Below are 18,862 nucleotides of genomic sequence, written 5' to 3' on the forward strand. Positions count from 1 at the left end.
CATTACAGGTAAAATCAGTTGGTGCCTAAATTTTTTTTCTGCTTAATTAACACTGAGCATTTATTGCAGTCTCTAGCTTTGGACATCCACAATCTGGTTGGGAACTCCAGAACCTGGTAAGAGCATCCTGAATCTTAGTGTAGAGCTCTTTCCACAAAACTGAGAGGCTTATTTTAACTTACAACATCCCAACTAAAAAGTTCTTTTGGCTCACAGCAGATTCCCCTCTCTTCTGTAAAAAGACATCCCACTGCTAATACTATTTGTCAGCATTCTCCTCTTCTGTCATCCCTCAGCCTCATCTTTAGCCCAAGACCTCATCTTTTCTTCCCTGGACATCTGCAAGAGGCTGCCAAGCGTTTCTAGCCTGGACTGCCTCCAATACGTCTGGACCGCCTCCAGTATGTCTGGACTGCTATCAGAGGGATCTTCTTACACACAAATGGGATCATTAGACACAACCTGTTCTACACCCACTTATAATTCTTTAACAGCTTCCGAATGACTCAGAATGGAATCTAATTCCTTAGCAGGACTTGCAAAGTCCTTTGAGATGTGGCTCTTCCAGCCTTTCCACCTCATTTCTTTCCACTCCACCCACCAAACATCCAATGACCCAGCTTTAGAAATGTGCTTTTAACATGTTCACATGTTTATGTCTTTATAACGACTGTTCCCTCTTCTTGGGATATTCTTTCTTGCTCCCATTTCTCTTTCTACCCCATGATTCTGTCCATCTAGCAAACTCCTACATATCCTTCCTTTTGTTACAACATTGTCTCTTCTCAGGGATCCAGAAAATTAGTGTCTCTCTCTCTCACTCTGTTCCCACAGCCTGGGACAAACATCCGTCTTAACAAACTTCACAATACACAGTCATTTGTGTTTGTTCTTATCTCTATTGCTAGACTGGGAGGTGTTTGGAACCCAGTTCAACTTAATATTGGACTGATGAAGATAAACCATTATATCCTGCCAATCTACCAGAGTGCTTCACAAAATTCATTTTAAGTCCAGAATACCTGGCCCTCTGTGAATCTGATTTCATGATCCCACTACATTTTCCCCAAACCATTTCAATTTTAGCTCATTCTCGTATAAGACTTTCAACTGTGTTGCACAAAACTGACAAATAAAACAAAATTCCTAAGATACACTGCCCTCATATGGTTTTTCCTCTAAAAATTCAGTTACTGTTATACACAGTCTCTGTGATCAAGGCTAAACTCTTTATTCAGGGATTGAAGGCCCTCTTTAATTTAGTTCTACTACCTATTATTAAATAATAAAATAATAGCTAACATATATTGATAGCTGACTATGTGCCAGGCACTGTTCAAAGAGCTTTTAACATGGGTTATCTTTTTAATAACCTTAGCAGATGTATTTGTAGAACTCATATAGATCTTACCAGATACCAAAGAGCTTTACTAGTAATTAAGTCATTTAATCTTCATAACAAACCTATAGATAAGTCTTAGTATTACTACAATTTTTCCAATGAGGCAAGGGGCTTAAAGTCACACTGCTCACAAGGGAAGCAGCTTGGATTGGCCTCAAGGGAGCACCCACCAAAGCCTGGGCTCCCAACCACCCTGGGTCCTGCCCCTGGGTGGCGCATAGCATCACCACATTCTCTACTCTGTCAGGCCAAGCTCTTCCCTGGTGTGGAGTCTTTGCCTCTTTTGTTCCCGCTTTCCTCCCTGCTTGGGATGGCTGCCACCCTTAGCTGTACTCAGATAATTCTCAGCCCCTAAAGCCTAGCTAAAATTCATCTTCTCCTTGAAGCCTTTTCAGAAAACACTGGCCACCTTTGAGCTCTCTCCTCCCTGTCTATATTCTGTGACACAGATTGTCTACACCAAACATTTGCCACTTAAGTCTGCTTCATTTAGAACTTTATGATATATGATGTTGCACAGTTCTTTGACTTAAGTGGGTCTTGGGCCCTGAACAAAATTATGAGCTCCTTGAAACTAGATAACTTACATCTTCTGAAATCTCCCATAGCACCCAGCATAGATGCTTTATGTATTTTTGTGGAATTGAAGTTCAAAATGAAGTCAGGTTCCCCCTTCCCTACATAGCAGATTGACTCAATTGTACTCTATAACAGAAAAGCTGAGTAAGCACTCTGAATAAATTTTGAATTGGCTCAGTTATGTTTTACTTTTCCTGTTTAATATTAAGCATTGGGAAGGACAGAAGAATATTAGAAAGAAAAGTTGGGAATAAACTTCAAGTTTCCTTAATCAAAACCACTGAAATAGACCTCATTTGGATGAAGCTAAAAAATAAAATTGGTTCTTCTTTGCCTCTGTCATTAAAAGGCACTTAATTTATTTAAAATGTAATTTGTATTTAGTATAATGGTACAGATCCACCTTAAGCTGGATAAATAGGAACTATCTACTGCATGGAAGAATCTTTTCAGCAGTATTCCCACTTGAGGCAATTATTCCACCGTATTTTTGCGGTAACCTACTTGGCTGTGTCAGCTCCGCTGGTTATTAAGGTGTTAATCAAAAGCTCATGACCGTATCTTGCAGCCACATGGAGAGGAGTGTTGCCATCCTTATCCACACAGTCAATTTCACCTCCTGAAAAAGATATTTTAATACAGGATAACGCAAGGATTCAGGTTGATTCAGGTGCTACGTTCTCAGTTAGTCTCTTGTATCAACCAAATGTTGATTTCTTTCCTATTCCCGTTGTGCATCTTTGCTTTGAAGTACAAGAATGCTTTTAAAGGGGACAAGTCACCCTCTGAAGCAGTAGTAGTAGTAGTAGATCTGCGTAGACAGAAGTCTATTAGAAATGCTTTTGAGGCTGGGCTTGGTGGCTCACACCTGTAATCCCAGCACTTTGGGAGGCTGAGGTGGGTGGATCATGAGGTCAGGAGTTTCAGACCAGCCTGACCAACATGGTGAAACCCTGTCTCTACCAAAAATACAAAAATTAGCTGGGCGTGGTGGTGCATGCCTGGAATTCCAGCTACTCAGGAGGCTGAGGCAGCAGAATCCCTTGGGCCTGGGAGGCGGAGGTTGCAGTGAGCCAAGATTGCGCCACTGCACTCCAGCCTGGGTGACAAAGTGAGACTCCATCTCAAAAAAAAAAAAAAAAAAAAAAAAGAAAAGAAAAGAAAAATAAAAAGAAATGCTTTTGAGAAATCTTTCCATATTGTCTTAGTTAAGGATCCAAATCTCACAACTAAACACCTGCTCTGAATGAACAATGTATTCAAATCCCATAAAGTGTAATTCTGAAGACATGTTTAATTTTAATTGTCCCTCCTGAATTAAAGACCTATAACATAAGAACCAAAGGGGATGGAGAGTTCAGGAAATGATTTCATGTAATTTGATGATCTAGCTTATAATATTTTAATATTATGACTAAAATGAGTAAAAGCATATACAATAGACTGAAAATGCCTATATTTATAAAAACTATGACAATAATCATCCATACTTCTTTTAGTAATATTGTCATTATGTTTTATTTTGCCTTCTCTTCCCCCAGTTTTTATTTCACTAAATTTCTTTTTTCCTCTTCCCTTTGTGTGTGTGTGTATATGTACAATGGTCTATTCATCATTCATTTATCTGAGGAACCATTTAAGAAGTTAGATATCATAACATTTTACCACTAAGTATGTTTTTCCTAAGAACGAAGACATTTTTGCACATAACCACAATTCCATCATTTTACCCAAGAAATTTAACATTCATAAAATAATTTTATGTAATATTAGTGCATATTCCAATTTCTCAGACTGTCCCCAAAATGTGCTTTATAACAGTTATCTTGTTTTAATCCAGGATCCAATAAAATACCCTGATAGCACTCGGTTGTCACGTCTCTTTGTTTCCGTTAATCCAAGACAATCCTCCTGGCTTTTTTTTTTTTTTTTTTTTTTTTTTAAGTTTCTCATGTCGTTGATATTATTGGAGGCCAAACCACGAGTTGTGTCAGACGCTCTGCATTCTGGAGTTGTCTTTTGGTTTTTTCATTATTAGATTCAGGCTAAACATTTTGGCAATAATGCCCAGAGCAGATGCGTGCTTCCCACTGCATTTTCTTAGCACACACATTACCAGGCGATGCAAAGTTTGACTACTTGCAATGGGTACCAACTTTCAGTTTGGGAAAAGAAAGAGTTCTGAAAATGGATGGCGGTGATGGTTGTACAACAGTGGGAATACACTGGATACCACTGAACTGTACACTTAAAAATCGTTAAAATGATAAATTTTATGTCATATATATTTTACCACAATTAAAAACAAGGCTTTTTTTTTTTAATTGGTTAAGGTGGTGTCTGCCAGTACACTTACTGCAAAAATATCTTTTCCCCTTTGTAATTAACCAGCAATCTGTGGGGTGATACTTTGAGACTGTGCAGATATCTGATTTCCCAACAGACTTTTCCACAATAATTTTTAGCATATGTAGGGAGTACTTTGTTCAAAATTTATCTGAATTTTTTACTGTGTGCTTATATTATCAATATAAATTAGGTTCATTTGATTCTGTTTGCTTTCAAATTTTTTCACTGGGTTTTATTTTATTTTAATAATAAAATATTATTACATATTTTAATAATATGTAAAATACTTACATTTCAAAAGTTAAAATATTTTTGAAAAGGCTTACTCATTCTTATCCCTTCCTCTTCACCCTCATACACATCCTATAGTAATCATTTTCATTAGTTTTAGTTTATGCTTCTGTGCTTCTCTTTGCAAAAAAAAAAAAAAAAAAAAAAAGGAAGTTCCCCCCTACTTAACAGTATATCCTATAACTCACTTCTAAAGATGACTTATTGGAGATCTTCCTGATTTTTGTACAGTTTTATTGTTTTCCATTGCACAGTCGTACTAGTTTAGTACATTCATGTCCTATGGATAAGCATTTAGGTTGTAAATAACATTTTGCTATTATCTGGAATGCTGCAGTGAATAATCTCATAAGTATGTTGCTTCATATTTGTTAGATGTATCTTCAAGGTAAAGTTTCAGAAGGGAGATATCTAGGTCAAAGGGAAAATTAATATGTGGTTTTGTTAGATTTTGCCAGATTTCTCTCTGTAGGCACTGTGCAATTTTGCACTCTAACCAGCACAGTATGAGAAGCACTTCTCCTTATAGCCTCATCAAGCTTTTGAATATCTGCTGTCTAATGGGTGAGAGCTGGAATCTCTCTGCAGCTTTCATTTGCATTTCTCTTATTATAAGGGAAGTTCTCTTATATGAGGGAAGTTGAACATCTTTTCATAATTACAGAAGGACCATTTGTTTATCTTTTTCTGTAAACTATTTTTCATGACTTTTGCTCATTTTTCTAAGTTTGTGTGTATGTCCATAAACATACACACAATACTGACATCTAAACCATATACACACATCTATATATGCTAGGATAAGTAATATAAAACCCTGAGAAATAGAAATACATGAATGGCTTCAATCAATCTAGAAAGAGGTGATACATTTGTTTTAAGCACCTTATTTCTGATTGAGAAAGTATTTTCTTATTGTAGAAAATTTAGAAGATGCAGTAAAATAGAAATATAAAGAAGAAACCAGAAGTCATCTATAAATTCACTGATTATCCAAGATAGTCAGTACTAGTATTTTGGAATATTTCCTTCCAGTTGTGTGTATGTGTGTATGTGTGTGTAGAATTTTCCCACGGTTGAGTTCCTGGTGTAGAAAGAGTTTTTTAATTCTATGTTCTCCTTTAATGTTACATTACAAACCTTTCCATGTCATTAATTTTTTTCATTAATATAATTGTAAATGACTACATAATATCAGTATCTAGAGAATTTACTTAGCAAGTCCCCAATTAATAGGCATTGAGGCCATATCCAAATCTTTGCTATTAAGAAAAACACAAGAATGAACATATTTACAAATAGTCTTTACATTTCAGATGATTTCCTTTAGTAACCTTTTTTTTCCCCTGAGATGAAGTCTCGCTTTGTCTGCCAGGCTAAAGTGCAGTGATGCAGTCTTGGCTCACTGCAACCTCCCCTACCCAGGTTCAAATGATTTTCCTGCCTCAGCCTCCCAAGTAGCTGGGATTACAGGTGCCTGCCACCATGCTCAGCTAAGTTTTGTATTTTTAGTACAGATGTGGGTTTGCCATGTTGGCCAGGCTAGTTTCGAACTCCCAAACGCAAGTGATCTACCTGCCTCAGCCTCCCAAAGTGCTGCAATTATAGGCGTGAGCCACCACGCCCAGCCAGCAACATTTTTAAAAGTAGGACTACTGGACTAAAAGTATGGAGACCCTTGATACATACTGGCAACAAACTTTTGAGAAAGGCTGTGCCCATTAGCATTCCCATCAGCAGTATACTCGAGCACTGTGCCAAAAAGAAGCCATTGAGAGTCTTCTCAGATCTGGGGAAAGAGCATCACCGGCCAGGACACTGTTCCTTGTAATAAGACCGTCCATAAGGTCCTCATCACATCTATATGGTCCTTCATTCCAATGAATCCTACTATTGGCCATTATAACTAATAACTCCCCAACATTTGTTTTCAGCAAACAATGCTTTTTTCTAGCCAGGTGTACTGGCAAAACGCAGGGCTAGAGTATAAGAATATTTGCTACAAAGTGAAATGATTACCAAAATGTGTGTGCTTTGTGAAGGGGACAATTGTTTCAAAAACTCCAATTAGTACACACAGGATTTTGGATGCGTCCCTCTACTCTCAAGACTTCCGTGTGTAGAATTTTGTTTGAAAATCAATTTGCTGTGGATAAGTTTACCCATTTAGGGGTTTGTAACTTAATAGCTGTTTACAAAAAGGGAATCCCTTTTTAACTGCCTGGGACAGAGAACTATAAATGGGAACTTGAATAGAAATACTGATCTTTCTTCAAATCTTTGTTTCTGTGTTACAGTGGGGTTTTTTGTTGTTGTTATTTTGGGTTTTTTTTGGTTTTTTGTTTTTTGTTTTTGAGCCAGACTCTCGCTCTTGCTGCCCAGGCTGGAGTTCAGTGGCACGATCTTGGCTCACTGCAACCTCTGCCTCCCCAGTTCAAGTGATTCTCCTGCCTCATCCTCCCGAGTAGCTGGGATTACAAGCGCATGCCATCACGTTCAGCTAATTTTTGTATTTTTAGTGGAGATGGGGTTTCGCCATGTTAGTCAGGCTGCTCTTGAATGCTGACCTCAAGCGATCTGCCTGCCTCAGTCTCCCAAAGTGCTGGGATTACAAGTGTGAGCCATCGCATCTGGCCTTATTTTTAAAATGAATTGTCCAAATAATAAAGTATGATCACTTTTGTAAAGTAATAATTAAATATCTTTACATATATTCTTAAATACATAGAAAAATCCAGAAGTGTCACCAAGCTGCCAATAAAAATTCTTGGGATAGGGCTGAGGAGACACATTGGTGGGGACCACAGGGAATCTCTTTCATGACTTAATTTTAGTTTACAGTGAGCATGTACTACTCTTATAATCAGGAAAAATAATAAAAGAAAGCTAGTTATTGTGATCATCTAGGGACTCAACAGACAGTTAACTATGGCCTGAATTAGAAGTGTCCAGTTGAGATCAATTCATTTTATGACTTGATGGTAGCTTTGGAGACAGGCAGCCACCTCGTTCCCATAGATACCTCAGAGCAATTCAATGTGCACGTATCCGTATCAGAGCTGCCCATGGTGGTCTGCCTAAAAGCCCCAACTGTCAAACTGATCCAGGGAGATATGGGACAGATCCCCAGACTGCAGAGATCTGGACAAACACTCTATCAATCCACATCCTTCCCAGCCAAGAGTCACCAAACCATTCTTAAAAAGTGTTAGAGCCTCCAGGTTTACCAGTCTCAAATATGCCAAAAATTGGGTGGAGAAAGGGAAGAGTGAAAACTATCAGGAAGGGTGGAATAGAGGGTCTGAGCTGATAAAAGTTTTTTCTTGTAGTCGTTGCTTTCATTTTACAAGTCAGTTTAAAACTGTAAAAATATAGTTAACTGGCCAGGCACAGTGGCTCACACCTGTAATCCCAGCACTTTGGGAGGCCAAGGTGGACAGATCACCTGAGGCTAAGAGTTCAAGAACAGCCTGGACAATATGGCGAAACCCCATCTCTACTAAAAATACAAAAATTAGCCAGGTGTGGTGGCAAGCGATTGTAGTCCCAGCTACTTGAGAGGTTGAGGCAGGAGAATTTCTTCAACCCGGGAGGCAGAGATACCAGTGAGCTGAGATCGTGCCACTGCACTCCAGCCTGAGCTACACGCAAGATTTCATCTCAAAGAAAGAAAGATAATTATTGTCCATATATGCTTTTGTTATCATTTAAAATATTTCAGGAGGCCAGGCGTGGTGGCTTACGCCTGTAATCCCAGCATTTTGGGAGGCTGAGGCAGGCAGATCATGAGGTCAGGAGATCGAGACCATCCTGGCTAACATGGTGAAACCCCGTTTCTACTAAAAAACACAAAAAATTAGCCAGGCGTGGTGGCGGGCACCTGTAGTCCCAGCTACTTGGGAGGCTGAGGCAGGAGACTGGAGTGAACCCGGGAGGCAGAGTTTGCAGTGAGCTGAGATGCACTCCAGCCTGGGCAACAGAGCGAGATTCCGTCTAAAAAAAAAAAATATATATATATACACACACATATATATATACACACACACACACACACATATATATATAAGGAGAACATCATAACTTAGTGGAAAAATAAAAGAGAGACTCTCTATTTGTTATCTGAAAACATGTTTTCTATTTAAACAGCACCTCTACATAACTGCATTTCTATCTTACAATCACTCTACAAACCTTTTCATTTTCATTTGAAAATTTTTAAAACTTGCTTGAAATGCAAATGAAATATCTTTACTGTTTGTCATTTGAAGGTTGCAAGTTAAATATTGGTGATTGATCATTGACAACCAGTGAGGAAAATAAATATTTGCCAGTTTAGATGTATGCAGAGAACGTCAGAAAGGATAATTAATTAGCATTCTCTAAGCATTCATCTGAAATTAGTTTTTCACTGCACAAACAAGAATGGTCAGCTTATTAAGTTGCCTTGGAAGTATTGTGAGCCAAAGGGTCAAAAATCTCACACTGACTCATCCTAACCTAGAACTTGACTCTTCCTTTTCAAACTCTATTTATTTTTAAAGCTTCTGTGAAGAAAACATCATTTTTGAACTTGTGTAACCTGCTGGACCACATCTGAGGGGGGTGCCTAGGGCCAATGGTGAGGTCAAATGCCTCCGGACACCACATGGTGTCTTCACTCAGTTCCTTTCCCTCTCTCGCTGTGACAACACAGCTTCAGACAACAAACAATGTGATTGGATAGCAGAGTTAGTCTTTGCTTACTAACTAAAATAGAGTGGGGTTTTTTTTGTTTTTTTCATTATTATCTTACCAAAGCAGGATGATTCTGGAAAAACAAAGTTATGAAAACTAGTAATCCTGACTGGAGAGCAGTCAGCGAAGCAGAGAAAGCTATTCAAAGTCCAAACACCAATGCAATTTAACAAAACAAATAAATACAAAAAACATTCCTCAGTAGCACGTTTAGTCGCTTCGGGGAGCCAAATGCTGTGCCCATGTGGTCCTGGAGGACAGAGCGGCTCCTGTGGGTGATGTCCCACTCGGGGGGACTGACACCAGGCCCTAGGTGCATGAGCTTCTGGAGAGGGAGGGTCTCGGCAACAGCCCAGGATTCTTCCCAGAAGGAAGCCAACGAACAGGAGGTAAAAAAAGAACTTCCTTTTCTTCTCCCCAAGGGCATTTAAAAAAATGTCAAATGGAAGAATTCACAGTTCTCACATGTGTTATGAATGCAAAAAAACTGTCAGTTGAGAGAAGAGAATACCAAAGCATCCTTTTACAGGGAAAACTCTATTTCAAATACAAGTGACTCTCAGAGTAAACAGAATTCAATTTTAAAAGGAATTTTTTTTAAAACACTATTGGTTTATGGAGGTCATGTTTATAAGAGTGGTGGTTGAGAGTTCAGTCTCTGATGTCAGACTGCTTGTGTTCAGATCCCTATTCCACAACATACTGGCCATTTATCCAGACACAAGTGACAACCTCTCTGCCTCAGTTTCCTCATCTTTGAAATGGAGATAATAATAGTACCTCTTTCTCATAGGGTGGTTGAAAGGCTTTATAAGGGGTGTTTAGCCAAGTGCCTGGCACACTGTGAACACTTGGCTTTATCATTATCACTTAGCTTTATCATTATATATAATAGGCTATATATTATAGCCACTATATCCTTACCAATTCAGGCCGCTGGACCCCACCCAATCCATAAGCAAGATGCCAGGACAACCAAGAATGAGGGAGGTTCTGAAACAAAGATCCCCTGAACACAGAGGATAAGAGACAGGGTCTCTTTTAGGTCTCCCCCAGCTCAAAAGTCTAGCAACGGCAGGGTGTGGTGGCTCACACCTGTTATCCCAGCATTTTGGGAGGCCAAGGTGGGCAGATCACTTGAGGTCAGGAGTTCGAGACCAGCCTGGCCAATATGGTGAAACCCCATCTCTACTAAAAGTACAACAATTAGCTGGGCATGGTGGCGCAGCTGTAGTCCCAGCTACTCAGGAGGCTGAGGCACAAGAATCGCTTGAACCCAAGAGGCAGATGTTGCAGTGAGCCAAGATCATCCCATTTCACTCCAGCCTGAGCAACAGAGTGAGACAGTGTCTTAAAAAAAAAAAAAAGTCTAGCAAGGGAGGACATGGAAGTCTTCCAGCCCACATGGCTCTTGGAGAGGTCAAAGCTGCCAGCAGTCCCCTGGGACTGTTGTAAGCATGCCAGCAGGACAGAGGGGAGATGCGTCATGGAGATGACCAGCACAGCCTGACACACAGGGATGAACCTGCGGGGAAGGCAGTGCTTAGAAGGAGATAAGTTGTTTTCCCTCCAACCTTGTCTCTGGAGCTTGAAGTTGCTCTAAAAGGGAACCAACCTGTTTAAGTTTTGTTTGTTTCTAAAAGTTTTGTTTGTTTTTAAAGGGGGGTGGACATTATTTCCGAAAAACAGTTGAGAGATACAGTGGCATAAGAGACGTGCTCAAAAGAGACTAGGGTCACTCCTCCCAGCCTCCTTTATTTACATTCAGCAAAATAAAACACAGTGGCCTTTTCAACAAAATGAATGTCAAAGGCATAGCACATATTTCAAATTAGGAATAGTGGGTATTGCACAGTTAATTTCTGTTTTACCTTCCTTGGCTCACTGGAAATTTGTTAGGATTTCTTTTCCCCTACAGCTTCACTAGAATGCTTACACATTTCCCTTGCTTTGCTGCAGATATTTTGCTTCCTAAGCATAATTCCACTGGCTGGTCTTCCATCCAAATGTCAAATGACTTCTTTGTTTTAAGTATTGCGTGCCTAAGACATAACTCAGTGCCACTAGTAATTCAAGTGTATGTGATCTGAAAGTCTTATAGACGAGAAAAATACAGGTCCAAGGAAATTGACTAATATCAGAATTTTGAGAAGTAGAAGTTTGGGTCAACTAAAAATAGGAACTGCTGGATTGACCTGGAATGTCAGCTTAAAATCTGAACTAAACCTGGTTTTTGTTTTTTTTAAATCATCTCTAAGATTTGCTAATAGAAGTTGTGTTGTCAAAGTCAACCCACTCACAGATGCTGCTGGCCATGACCCCATGTTATTAACATGAACCAGATGCAAACTGATACTCCCTAGTACTTTGACTTCAGTGACAACCTGATGGTTCAAGTATACCTTTCGCTGTGAGCCCGGAAAATTACTATATTACTATATTATGTGACTTTCTCAGGTCTCTGTCAAACCTGTGATTTTTTTTTTTTTTTTTTAAGACAAAGTCTCACACTGTCATCCAGGCTAGAGTGCAATGGCACAATCTCGGCTCACTACAACCTCCTCCTCCCGAGTTCAAGCGATTCTCCTGCCTCAGCCTCCTGAGTAGCTGGGATTATAGGCACCTGCCACCACTCCTGACTAATTTTTGTATTTTTAGTAAAGACAGGGTTTTACCATGTTGGTCAGGCTGGTCTTGAACTCCTGACCTCAGGTGATCTGCCCACCTCGGTCTCCCAAAGTGCATGGGATTACAGGCATGAGCCACCACGCCCCGTCTAAGCCTGTGATTTTATGATCCTTTATATCACATCCTTACCTGCTTTTCCTCTGAGTTATCTCATTTTTCCTACTTTTGCCCAACTAGCTTAATAAGTTTTAACTTAGGAAACTACAGTGAACTCTAAAATTTAAAAATATTTCAGATTTGTTGCTAGAAAATGAATGCTACTTACCTTTATTAGTTTCAGAGTGAGAAGCACAGGATCTTGAGTCTATATAAATATATCATTTCCAATTTCCAAGCTCATGCTCTGTGCCTGACTCCAAATTGACTGTGATACTATGGCTTTATGTTTTTACTATTAAGGTGGATGTTGATGACATGTCTGATGAACAGTTTTTAGCAAAGTACATCAAAGAATTGTGTAATTGCATGCTTACTAAAACTCCAAAACAGGGCATTGACTTTCATATGCAGGTAACTGATAGCCAAATTCACAACAGGAAGCTATTGAAATAATGACACTACTGAAGCATCTCTCTTACCATTCTGAATGAGGGTCTGTGACCGTGTGAACCTTCCATGGACAGCTGTCATGTGCAGGGGACTTTTGCCATCTTTACTCTAAAAAAAAAAAAAAGAGGGAGAGAAAAACAATGGAGGTGCTCATGAGCCAGTGACACCAATCTGAAACACCCCTATGGACACTGCTAATAATGCTCTGAAAACATTTATTTATTTATTTATTTATTTATTTATTTATTTAGTATGATCAACATGAGGCTGCAGTGAGCTAGGATTTTACCACTGCACTCTAGCCTGGGTGATAGAATGACATTCTTCTAAAAAAGATAAAATAAAATAAAAGTATAATCAACAATTAAAAGAGGCAAAGATAATTTTGAAAGGAAAAGATAAAATGCACATGACCTGTCAAGTTATTGCATAACATCACATTTTTTAAAAGCTTAGAAAAACAGTCATCTGAAACCTTTATTCCTCTCCTGTGATCTACTGGAGAAGGAAGTTTCCTTCAAGATGCTTTTTTCAACCTTTGTCTATAGTACACAAAAAAGACAAATGTGTTAACTTGCATGGTCCGCTTTAAGCTGAAGCTGACCAAATGGCTCTGAATCACTGCAACTCTTAAAACTGACCTGAGGCGGGGCACGGTAGCTCACACCTGTAACCCCAGCACTTTGGGAGGCTGAGGCAGGCGGATCATTTTATATAGGAGTTCAAGAACAGCCTGGCCAACATGGTGAAATGCCATCTCTACCAAAAATACAAAAATTAGCCAGGCATGGTGGCGCATGCCTGTAATCCCAGCTACTGGGGAGGCTGAGGTGGGAGAATTGCTTGAACCCAGGAGGCAGAGGTTGCAGTGAGCCAAGATTGTGCCACTGCACTCCAGCCTGGGTGACAGAGTGAGACTCTGTCTCAAAAAAAAAAAAAAAAGAAAAGAAAAACAACCTGATCTGGAACCCTCCACTATTCCCTGCATTACAATTCCATTTTTTAAAAAAATCACTTTTAAAATAAAATAAAATAAAATAAAAAAGAAAAAAAGTTAAAAAAAGAAAAAAGAAAAAGAAAGTAAATAAAGAAAAAAACAGAAAAACAAAAACAAAACCATAATTTTTCATTGTTCCAAAAGAGAATCTCTCACTTCACTCAACTCATTAGAAGTTACAGGACTAAGGCATGCAACTTTTTAGGAAATTGCCTTTTGAATGATCAGCTGGGAATGTGTGCTGAATTCATGTATTTCTTACTATTCATGATAGAAATTATGAAAGTTCCTGACAGAGATTAAGCCAAAACACAGAAAATGTACAACATCTATATACCAATCATCATTATACTAAATACCAAGGTACCACATATGTAACTAAGAAATAGTAATTTACAGAATTTATTCTGAAAATAGGCCCAAAAGAAAATATTACTGTTATTTTAGAATAAAAGTATCTCCAATAGAGAGAATGTATTTTCATCCAAGTATTGTTATCAAAAAAATCTATGTAACATTTTTCTAAGTCTCAGAGGAAACATTTCTCTAAGTTTGAGGTTAAAATACGAGGTTTTAAAAAATGCATGTTCATTTTGTGATGAAATCCAAATATCTGTACTTTAAAATGACTGTTTTAAAAACTCCATCTTGGAAAACAAATAATAATTTAGATAAGTATTTCTTAGAGTGGACTGAGGACTGCCTACGTCTGAATCACCCAGGATTCTTGCTAGAAATATGAATTCTGGGCCAGGCACGGTGGCTCACGCCTGTAATCCCAGCACTTTGGAGGGCCGAGGCGGGAGGATCATGAGGTCAGGAGATAGAGACCATCCTGGCTAACATGGTGAAACCCCGTATCTACTAAAAATACAAAAAATTAGCCAGGTGTGGTGGTGGGCATCTATAGCCCCAGCTACTAGGGAGGCTGAGGCAGGAGAATGGCATGAACCCAGGAGGCGGAGCTTGCAATGAGCCGAGATTGCACCACTGCACTCCAGCCTGGGTGACAGAGCGAGACTCCATCTCAAAAAAAAAAAAAAGAAAAAAGAAAAAGAAATATGAATTCTGTACCTCTGTACCTTAACCCTGAACTACAATTGGGGTAAGAGGGTCCCATTTTTAGCCCCTGCTTTGGACTGTGGGCTAAAATAGGTTATAAAACCAAGGTTTTAACACAAGAATTTTATTATATTCTATAAGTCTATTTCTTAGAAATAAAAAAGGGATTACACATAGTCTGTGCCAAGAAAAAAAATTTAATTAGAACAGTAAGTTCATCTTAATTGAAAAAAAAAAAAAGCATATATCATTGTAATTCAATGTTCTCAGGTAGATGTGGGAAGAAAAGAAATAATAGGATCTTCTCTCCATCTTATATGAGTATAACCTGAATCAGAACAGACTGAGAAAGGAGAGTTGAAGCTTGATAATACTTTTAGAGGAAAAACAGGAGCAGTCAAGAGAATAAGATACAACACCATCGCTGACCATGAGACACACCGGGAAGGAGAGCTCCTAAAAGTTATCTGATTCCAGAGCTAGGCCTTAGTTGTCAGGACTGCACACAGTTCTAAGGACTGAAACACCTGGGAACTACTTTGGAATAAGGATTTAAAACACCTGCTTCCAATTAAAAAGTGATGCCACTTCAAGATAAATAACTAAGGAGAAAGAAGGCAGAAATTGTGGAGTTGGCATTAACTTGTCCCTAGGTGGAGCTATTTCTTTAAATTTTGCTCCAGTGCTTCCTCTTAATATGAAACCATAAGTAATTATTAATTAAATATATCTAAAGCTATAAATACTTCAGCATTTATAAAATATCTTCACACTATTTAGCTAAGCAATTTTCCATGCCTAGAAAGGAGCTTAAAGGCTTTACCAAGGGGTAACCACCAACTTGGTGGTAGCTATCTAAGTTGCAGGCAGAGAGACAAAGCAGAAGTGATCTCTGAAGTGTGTGGTGGGCAAAGCCAGTCCCATTTCAGGGATAGCAAACACCACAACCTTCTTTTCTCTGAGAGTGTTTGTGCCTTTGGTAAAGGGACAAGCAAATGGAGATGACCAAAGTTAGGTAAAATGCAAAGAACAGCCATATGATCAGTGGTGACAATTGCTTTGCATCCATATTCGCATATCTTTGCCTGGATTCATTTATAGCCAGAGTCCAGGCTACAGCTGATATTTTTTTCTTCACATAGGGAAACAGGTAGATAAGGTGGGGAAATTGGGACAGGAAGCATTAAGAGTATCATGGCAGCCATTTTGGGGCAGCTTTGTTCATATGATATGCGTGTAAAGGGAGCTCATTATTTCAAAAAGCTATTGAAAACCAATGAAACTCAAAAGGGTAATACTTTTTATTTAGCCCTTAAAAGTTAGAACTCAGAATATTAAAATTGAGACTAGGGAACCCTACTGAGTTTCATGATCTGAGAAATTGAAATTTATCATGCAGGGGTCCTGGCTGTTGCTACTATTCCTAGAACTGCACACAAAGATAAAACATTCCTTGCATTCTCAAAAGAGAGAATATGTGTAATTCTTCCATCTATTCAAAGCTTTTATGAAAATCTTTTTCTTAATTTCTAGTCTCCCTCCAATTTTCTAGCTACATTTTCCCATAGAATTTAGGGCTTTGAAATTTTTGTTATTTTGATAATCCATTTAATTAAGCAAGAAGCGCTTCTATTGAGTTAGGCATAATCAAGTCATAAAGGAAAAGTACTGAGGATTAAAATATTTTATGACAGATATTAGTACTCTTTCAGGGCAGAACTCAGCATTGCCTAAGGAAGATTAATCTTTGAACTAAAAGGAGTGTTTATATTTTCTTGACCACCAGTCTCCTCAGAAATCTGTTCTTTTTTTCCTTTATTCCTAATGCCTTCTTTCCTCATCTTCCAATATCCCATATACCTTCCCTAAATTTACAGACATTGTTACTCCCCAGGGTATTGAAAGCATAATGTTCTTTGTGGCATGGTACACCCCTGGGGTCACGCAGCTCAGTGGCCCTACTACAGAGCCATAAAGCCTCTATGGGATAACACTAAGTCCAACCTGGGGTTAGGGGTGGGGTCAAATAAGGTGAGAAACCCAATAAGTCTTCCTAATTCAATGGAAGAGCCATCTAAAATACTGGTGTGAAAAAGCCATACATAGTCCAATTTATTTTGTTTTGTTTCATATGGTTCTATGGGCAAGAGAGACGGAATGTGGTTGGCTCACTCATTCCTCTCCTTTTCCCCACTTCTCCAAAGTTCTAAGTACTCTGTCCCTATCACTGCCTACTCTTGCCTATTCCAGTTTTCACCTTCAACTTCTCCAACACAACCTATTCCATAATTTGGTCCTGGTACATACAGAGAAGGGAACTGATCCACTTCAAGCAGACATGTTTCAACTCCCATCTCTTAGAGCTAAATGATCTAAGAGCCCACAGATAGAAAAGAACTGAGACCATGCACAGGCTAAATGTCAGTGACCAGGAGGTAGACAACCTGGCAATGGCAATTTCTGAGTCTGTCTTTCTAAGTCGTATCCAGCACAGCTCTATGTCTAGTGCCTTCTTTAACGCTTACTTTGAAAGCTTACTAAAAGAGCCTTGAGATGCTACAGAAATTACAATGTGGTCTCTAATGGGGAAGAAAAAATATTTTATACTTTCTCATGTTCTACCTATTTACAAATTACAAGTAAACCATCAGTGGATTATTGTATCAGTAAAGTATATCTTTATTTTATCACAATTAAACTCATATTATGAAGTCAAAAAACAGAGCCAGAGTCAATCAATCTAAGTAAAATGAGGAACTGTGAAATGCAGGCTGAACACACATCCCTCCTCCTCTTCCCATCCATCTTTTAATTGCTCATGAAGACATAACTTTTACTGTTTTGTGAGAATAGAGAAAAACAAAGTGAACATGTGGGTAGGTACTGGCTGCATTTCAATATGCTATTTCCCTCAACCTTTGGAAAATCTAAACAAATACAAATTGTCTTGCAATCTACAAACACTTTCAAAATCCAAGGAGCAATGTGGTACAGGGAGATAACAACTTTAATTAGACAGCTACCTCCAGAGTCAGACAGGATGGCTCTACGGAAATGTTAGATGATCCATGCATCCAGAGTGGATCTGGAATAACTAAGGAGGGTTCAAAGAGAATTAGGAAATCGGAGGATACAAACAGAATAGATGAAGGGAGACTGAGAATGAAGGCTAGATTTGATTCAAAATCCTATTTACACAGATTCAATCATAATGAACCCAAATCTCAGAGTTTTAAAATGGCATTTCTTATATTCGAGTTATGATTAGCAGTCCACAGGCAAAAAATAAATATTAAAACTAAGGAATTATGCTTTTCAGCTCCATTTGTGGAAGGGAAGAAGGGGCTGTAAAAACCAATGTATCACAGCAGTTGAAGTCCCTTCTCCAATCTGAACTGACCACTGGTCAGTTAACTGGAAGCAGCAGGCAGCTGTGCCAGAGAGTAGCCTTCTAGCCTCAGGTCTTGGGTGCACCAAGAGCATCGGTGGCATGTTTTACAGATGGAATGAAGCGCATCAGACAACCCCGTGAATTAATTAAGTGGAGGTTGGTAAAGAGAGTGCCTTAAGTTCCAATAATTTCCCTCCCTTTGAAGGATTCACAGGATGTCCTTCAGACACCAGGATGGCAAGACAGATGTCTACAGTTTTGGGAACATTGACAGTTTGGCCACCCATGTGCTTCCTGCCCCCTCAACACCATGCTCAGCGACTTCAGCCCCACACAAAGACTCCTTCCCAACCTCGGACGACAGTTTCTTGGTCTCTTTGATGCCCCATTCTTTTCTGTCTGCTTTCCACCTTCATGAAAACATGACACTCCTTCCTGTCTCCTCTAACTCCTTTTTTCATCCGTTTCTCTGGCTCTTTCTCCTCCTCCTGATCCTAAGAGTAAAGGGCTGTCTCACTTTCTGTACTCGTGCCATTACATACTCTCTCCTTGGGCGGTCTCGTCCCTTTCTCCTGGTTTCAACAATCACCTTTACGTGAATGAAGCAACCTACATTTTTTCTTCTGTTCTCTACCAGTCTCTCATGCTAGAACACCACATTTTACACTATCGAACTTCTCAGACTGGCTATACCAAAACCTAAAAATCAGCTTCTCAAAAACTAAATGTATTGGTTTAACTCCCTAAGCCTACTCTTCCTCCTGACATCCTTCTTAAGGAACATTAATGATAACATCTATTTTTCTAGTGCTTATCATGT

At 39.0% G+C, this 18,862-nt stretch overlaps 1 protein-coding gene across 8 annotated transcripts in view; it reads right to left on the reverse strand.

Annotated features, from left to right (window-relative positions):
* ANKRD44 (ankyrin repeat domain 44) overlaps positions 1–18,862 on the reverse strand; it is a 346,068-nt gene that overhangs the window by 133,071 nt on the left and 194,135 nt on the right. For all 8 annotated transcript variants that reach the window (XM_077957343.1, XM_077957342.1, XM_077957341.1 and 5 more), the window contains exons 9-10: positions 12,622–12,700; positions 2,486–2,600 (exon numbers count right to left, since the gene is read on the reverse strand). In XM_077957343.1, the coding sequence (XP_077813469.1) occupies positions 2,486–2,600; positions 12,622–12,700 (194 nt within the window). The remainder of the gene's footprint in view (positions 1–2,485; positions 2,601–12,621; positions 12,701–18,862) is intronic.

Source organism: Macaca mulatta, chromosome 12 (genome assembly GCF_049350105.2).
Source record: "Macaca mulatta isolate MMU2019108-1 chromosome 12, T2T-MMU8v2.0, whole genome shotgun sequence".
In the NCBI taxonomy this organism is placed as follows: domain Eukaryota; kingdom Metazoa; phylum Chordata; class Mammalia; order Primates; family Cercopithecidae; genus Macaca; species Macaca mulatta.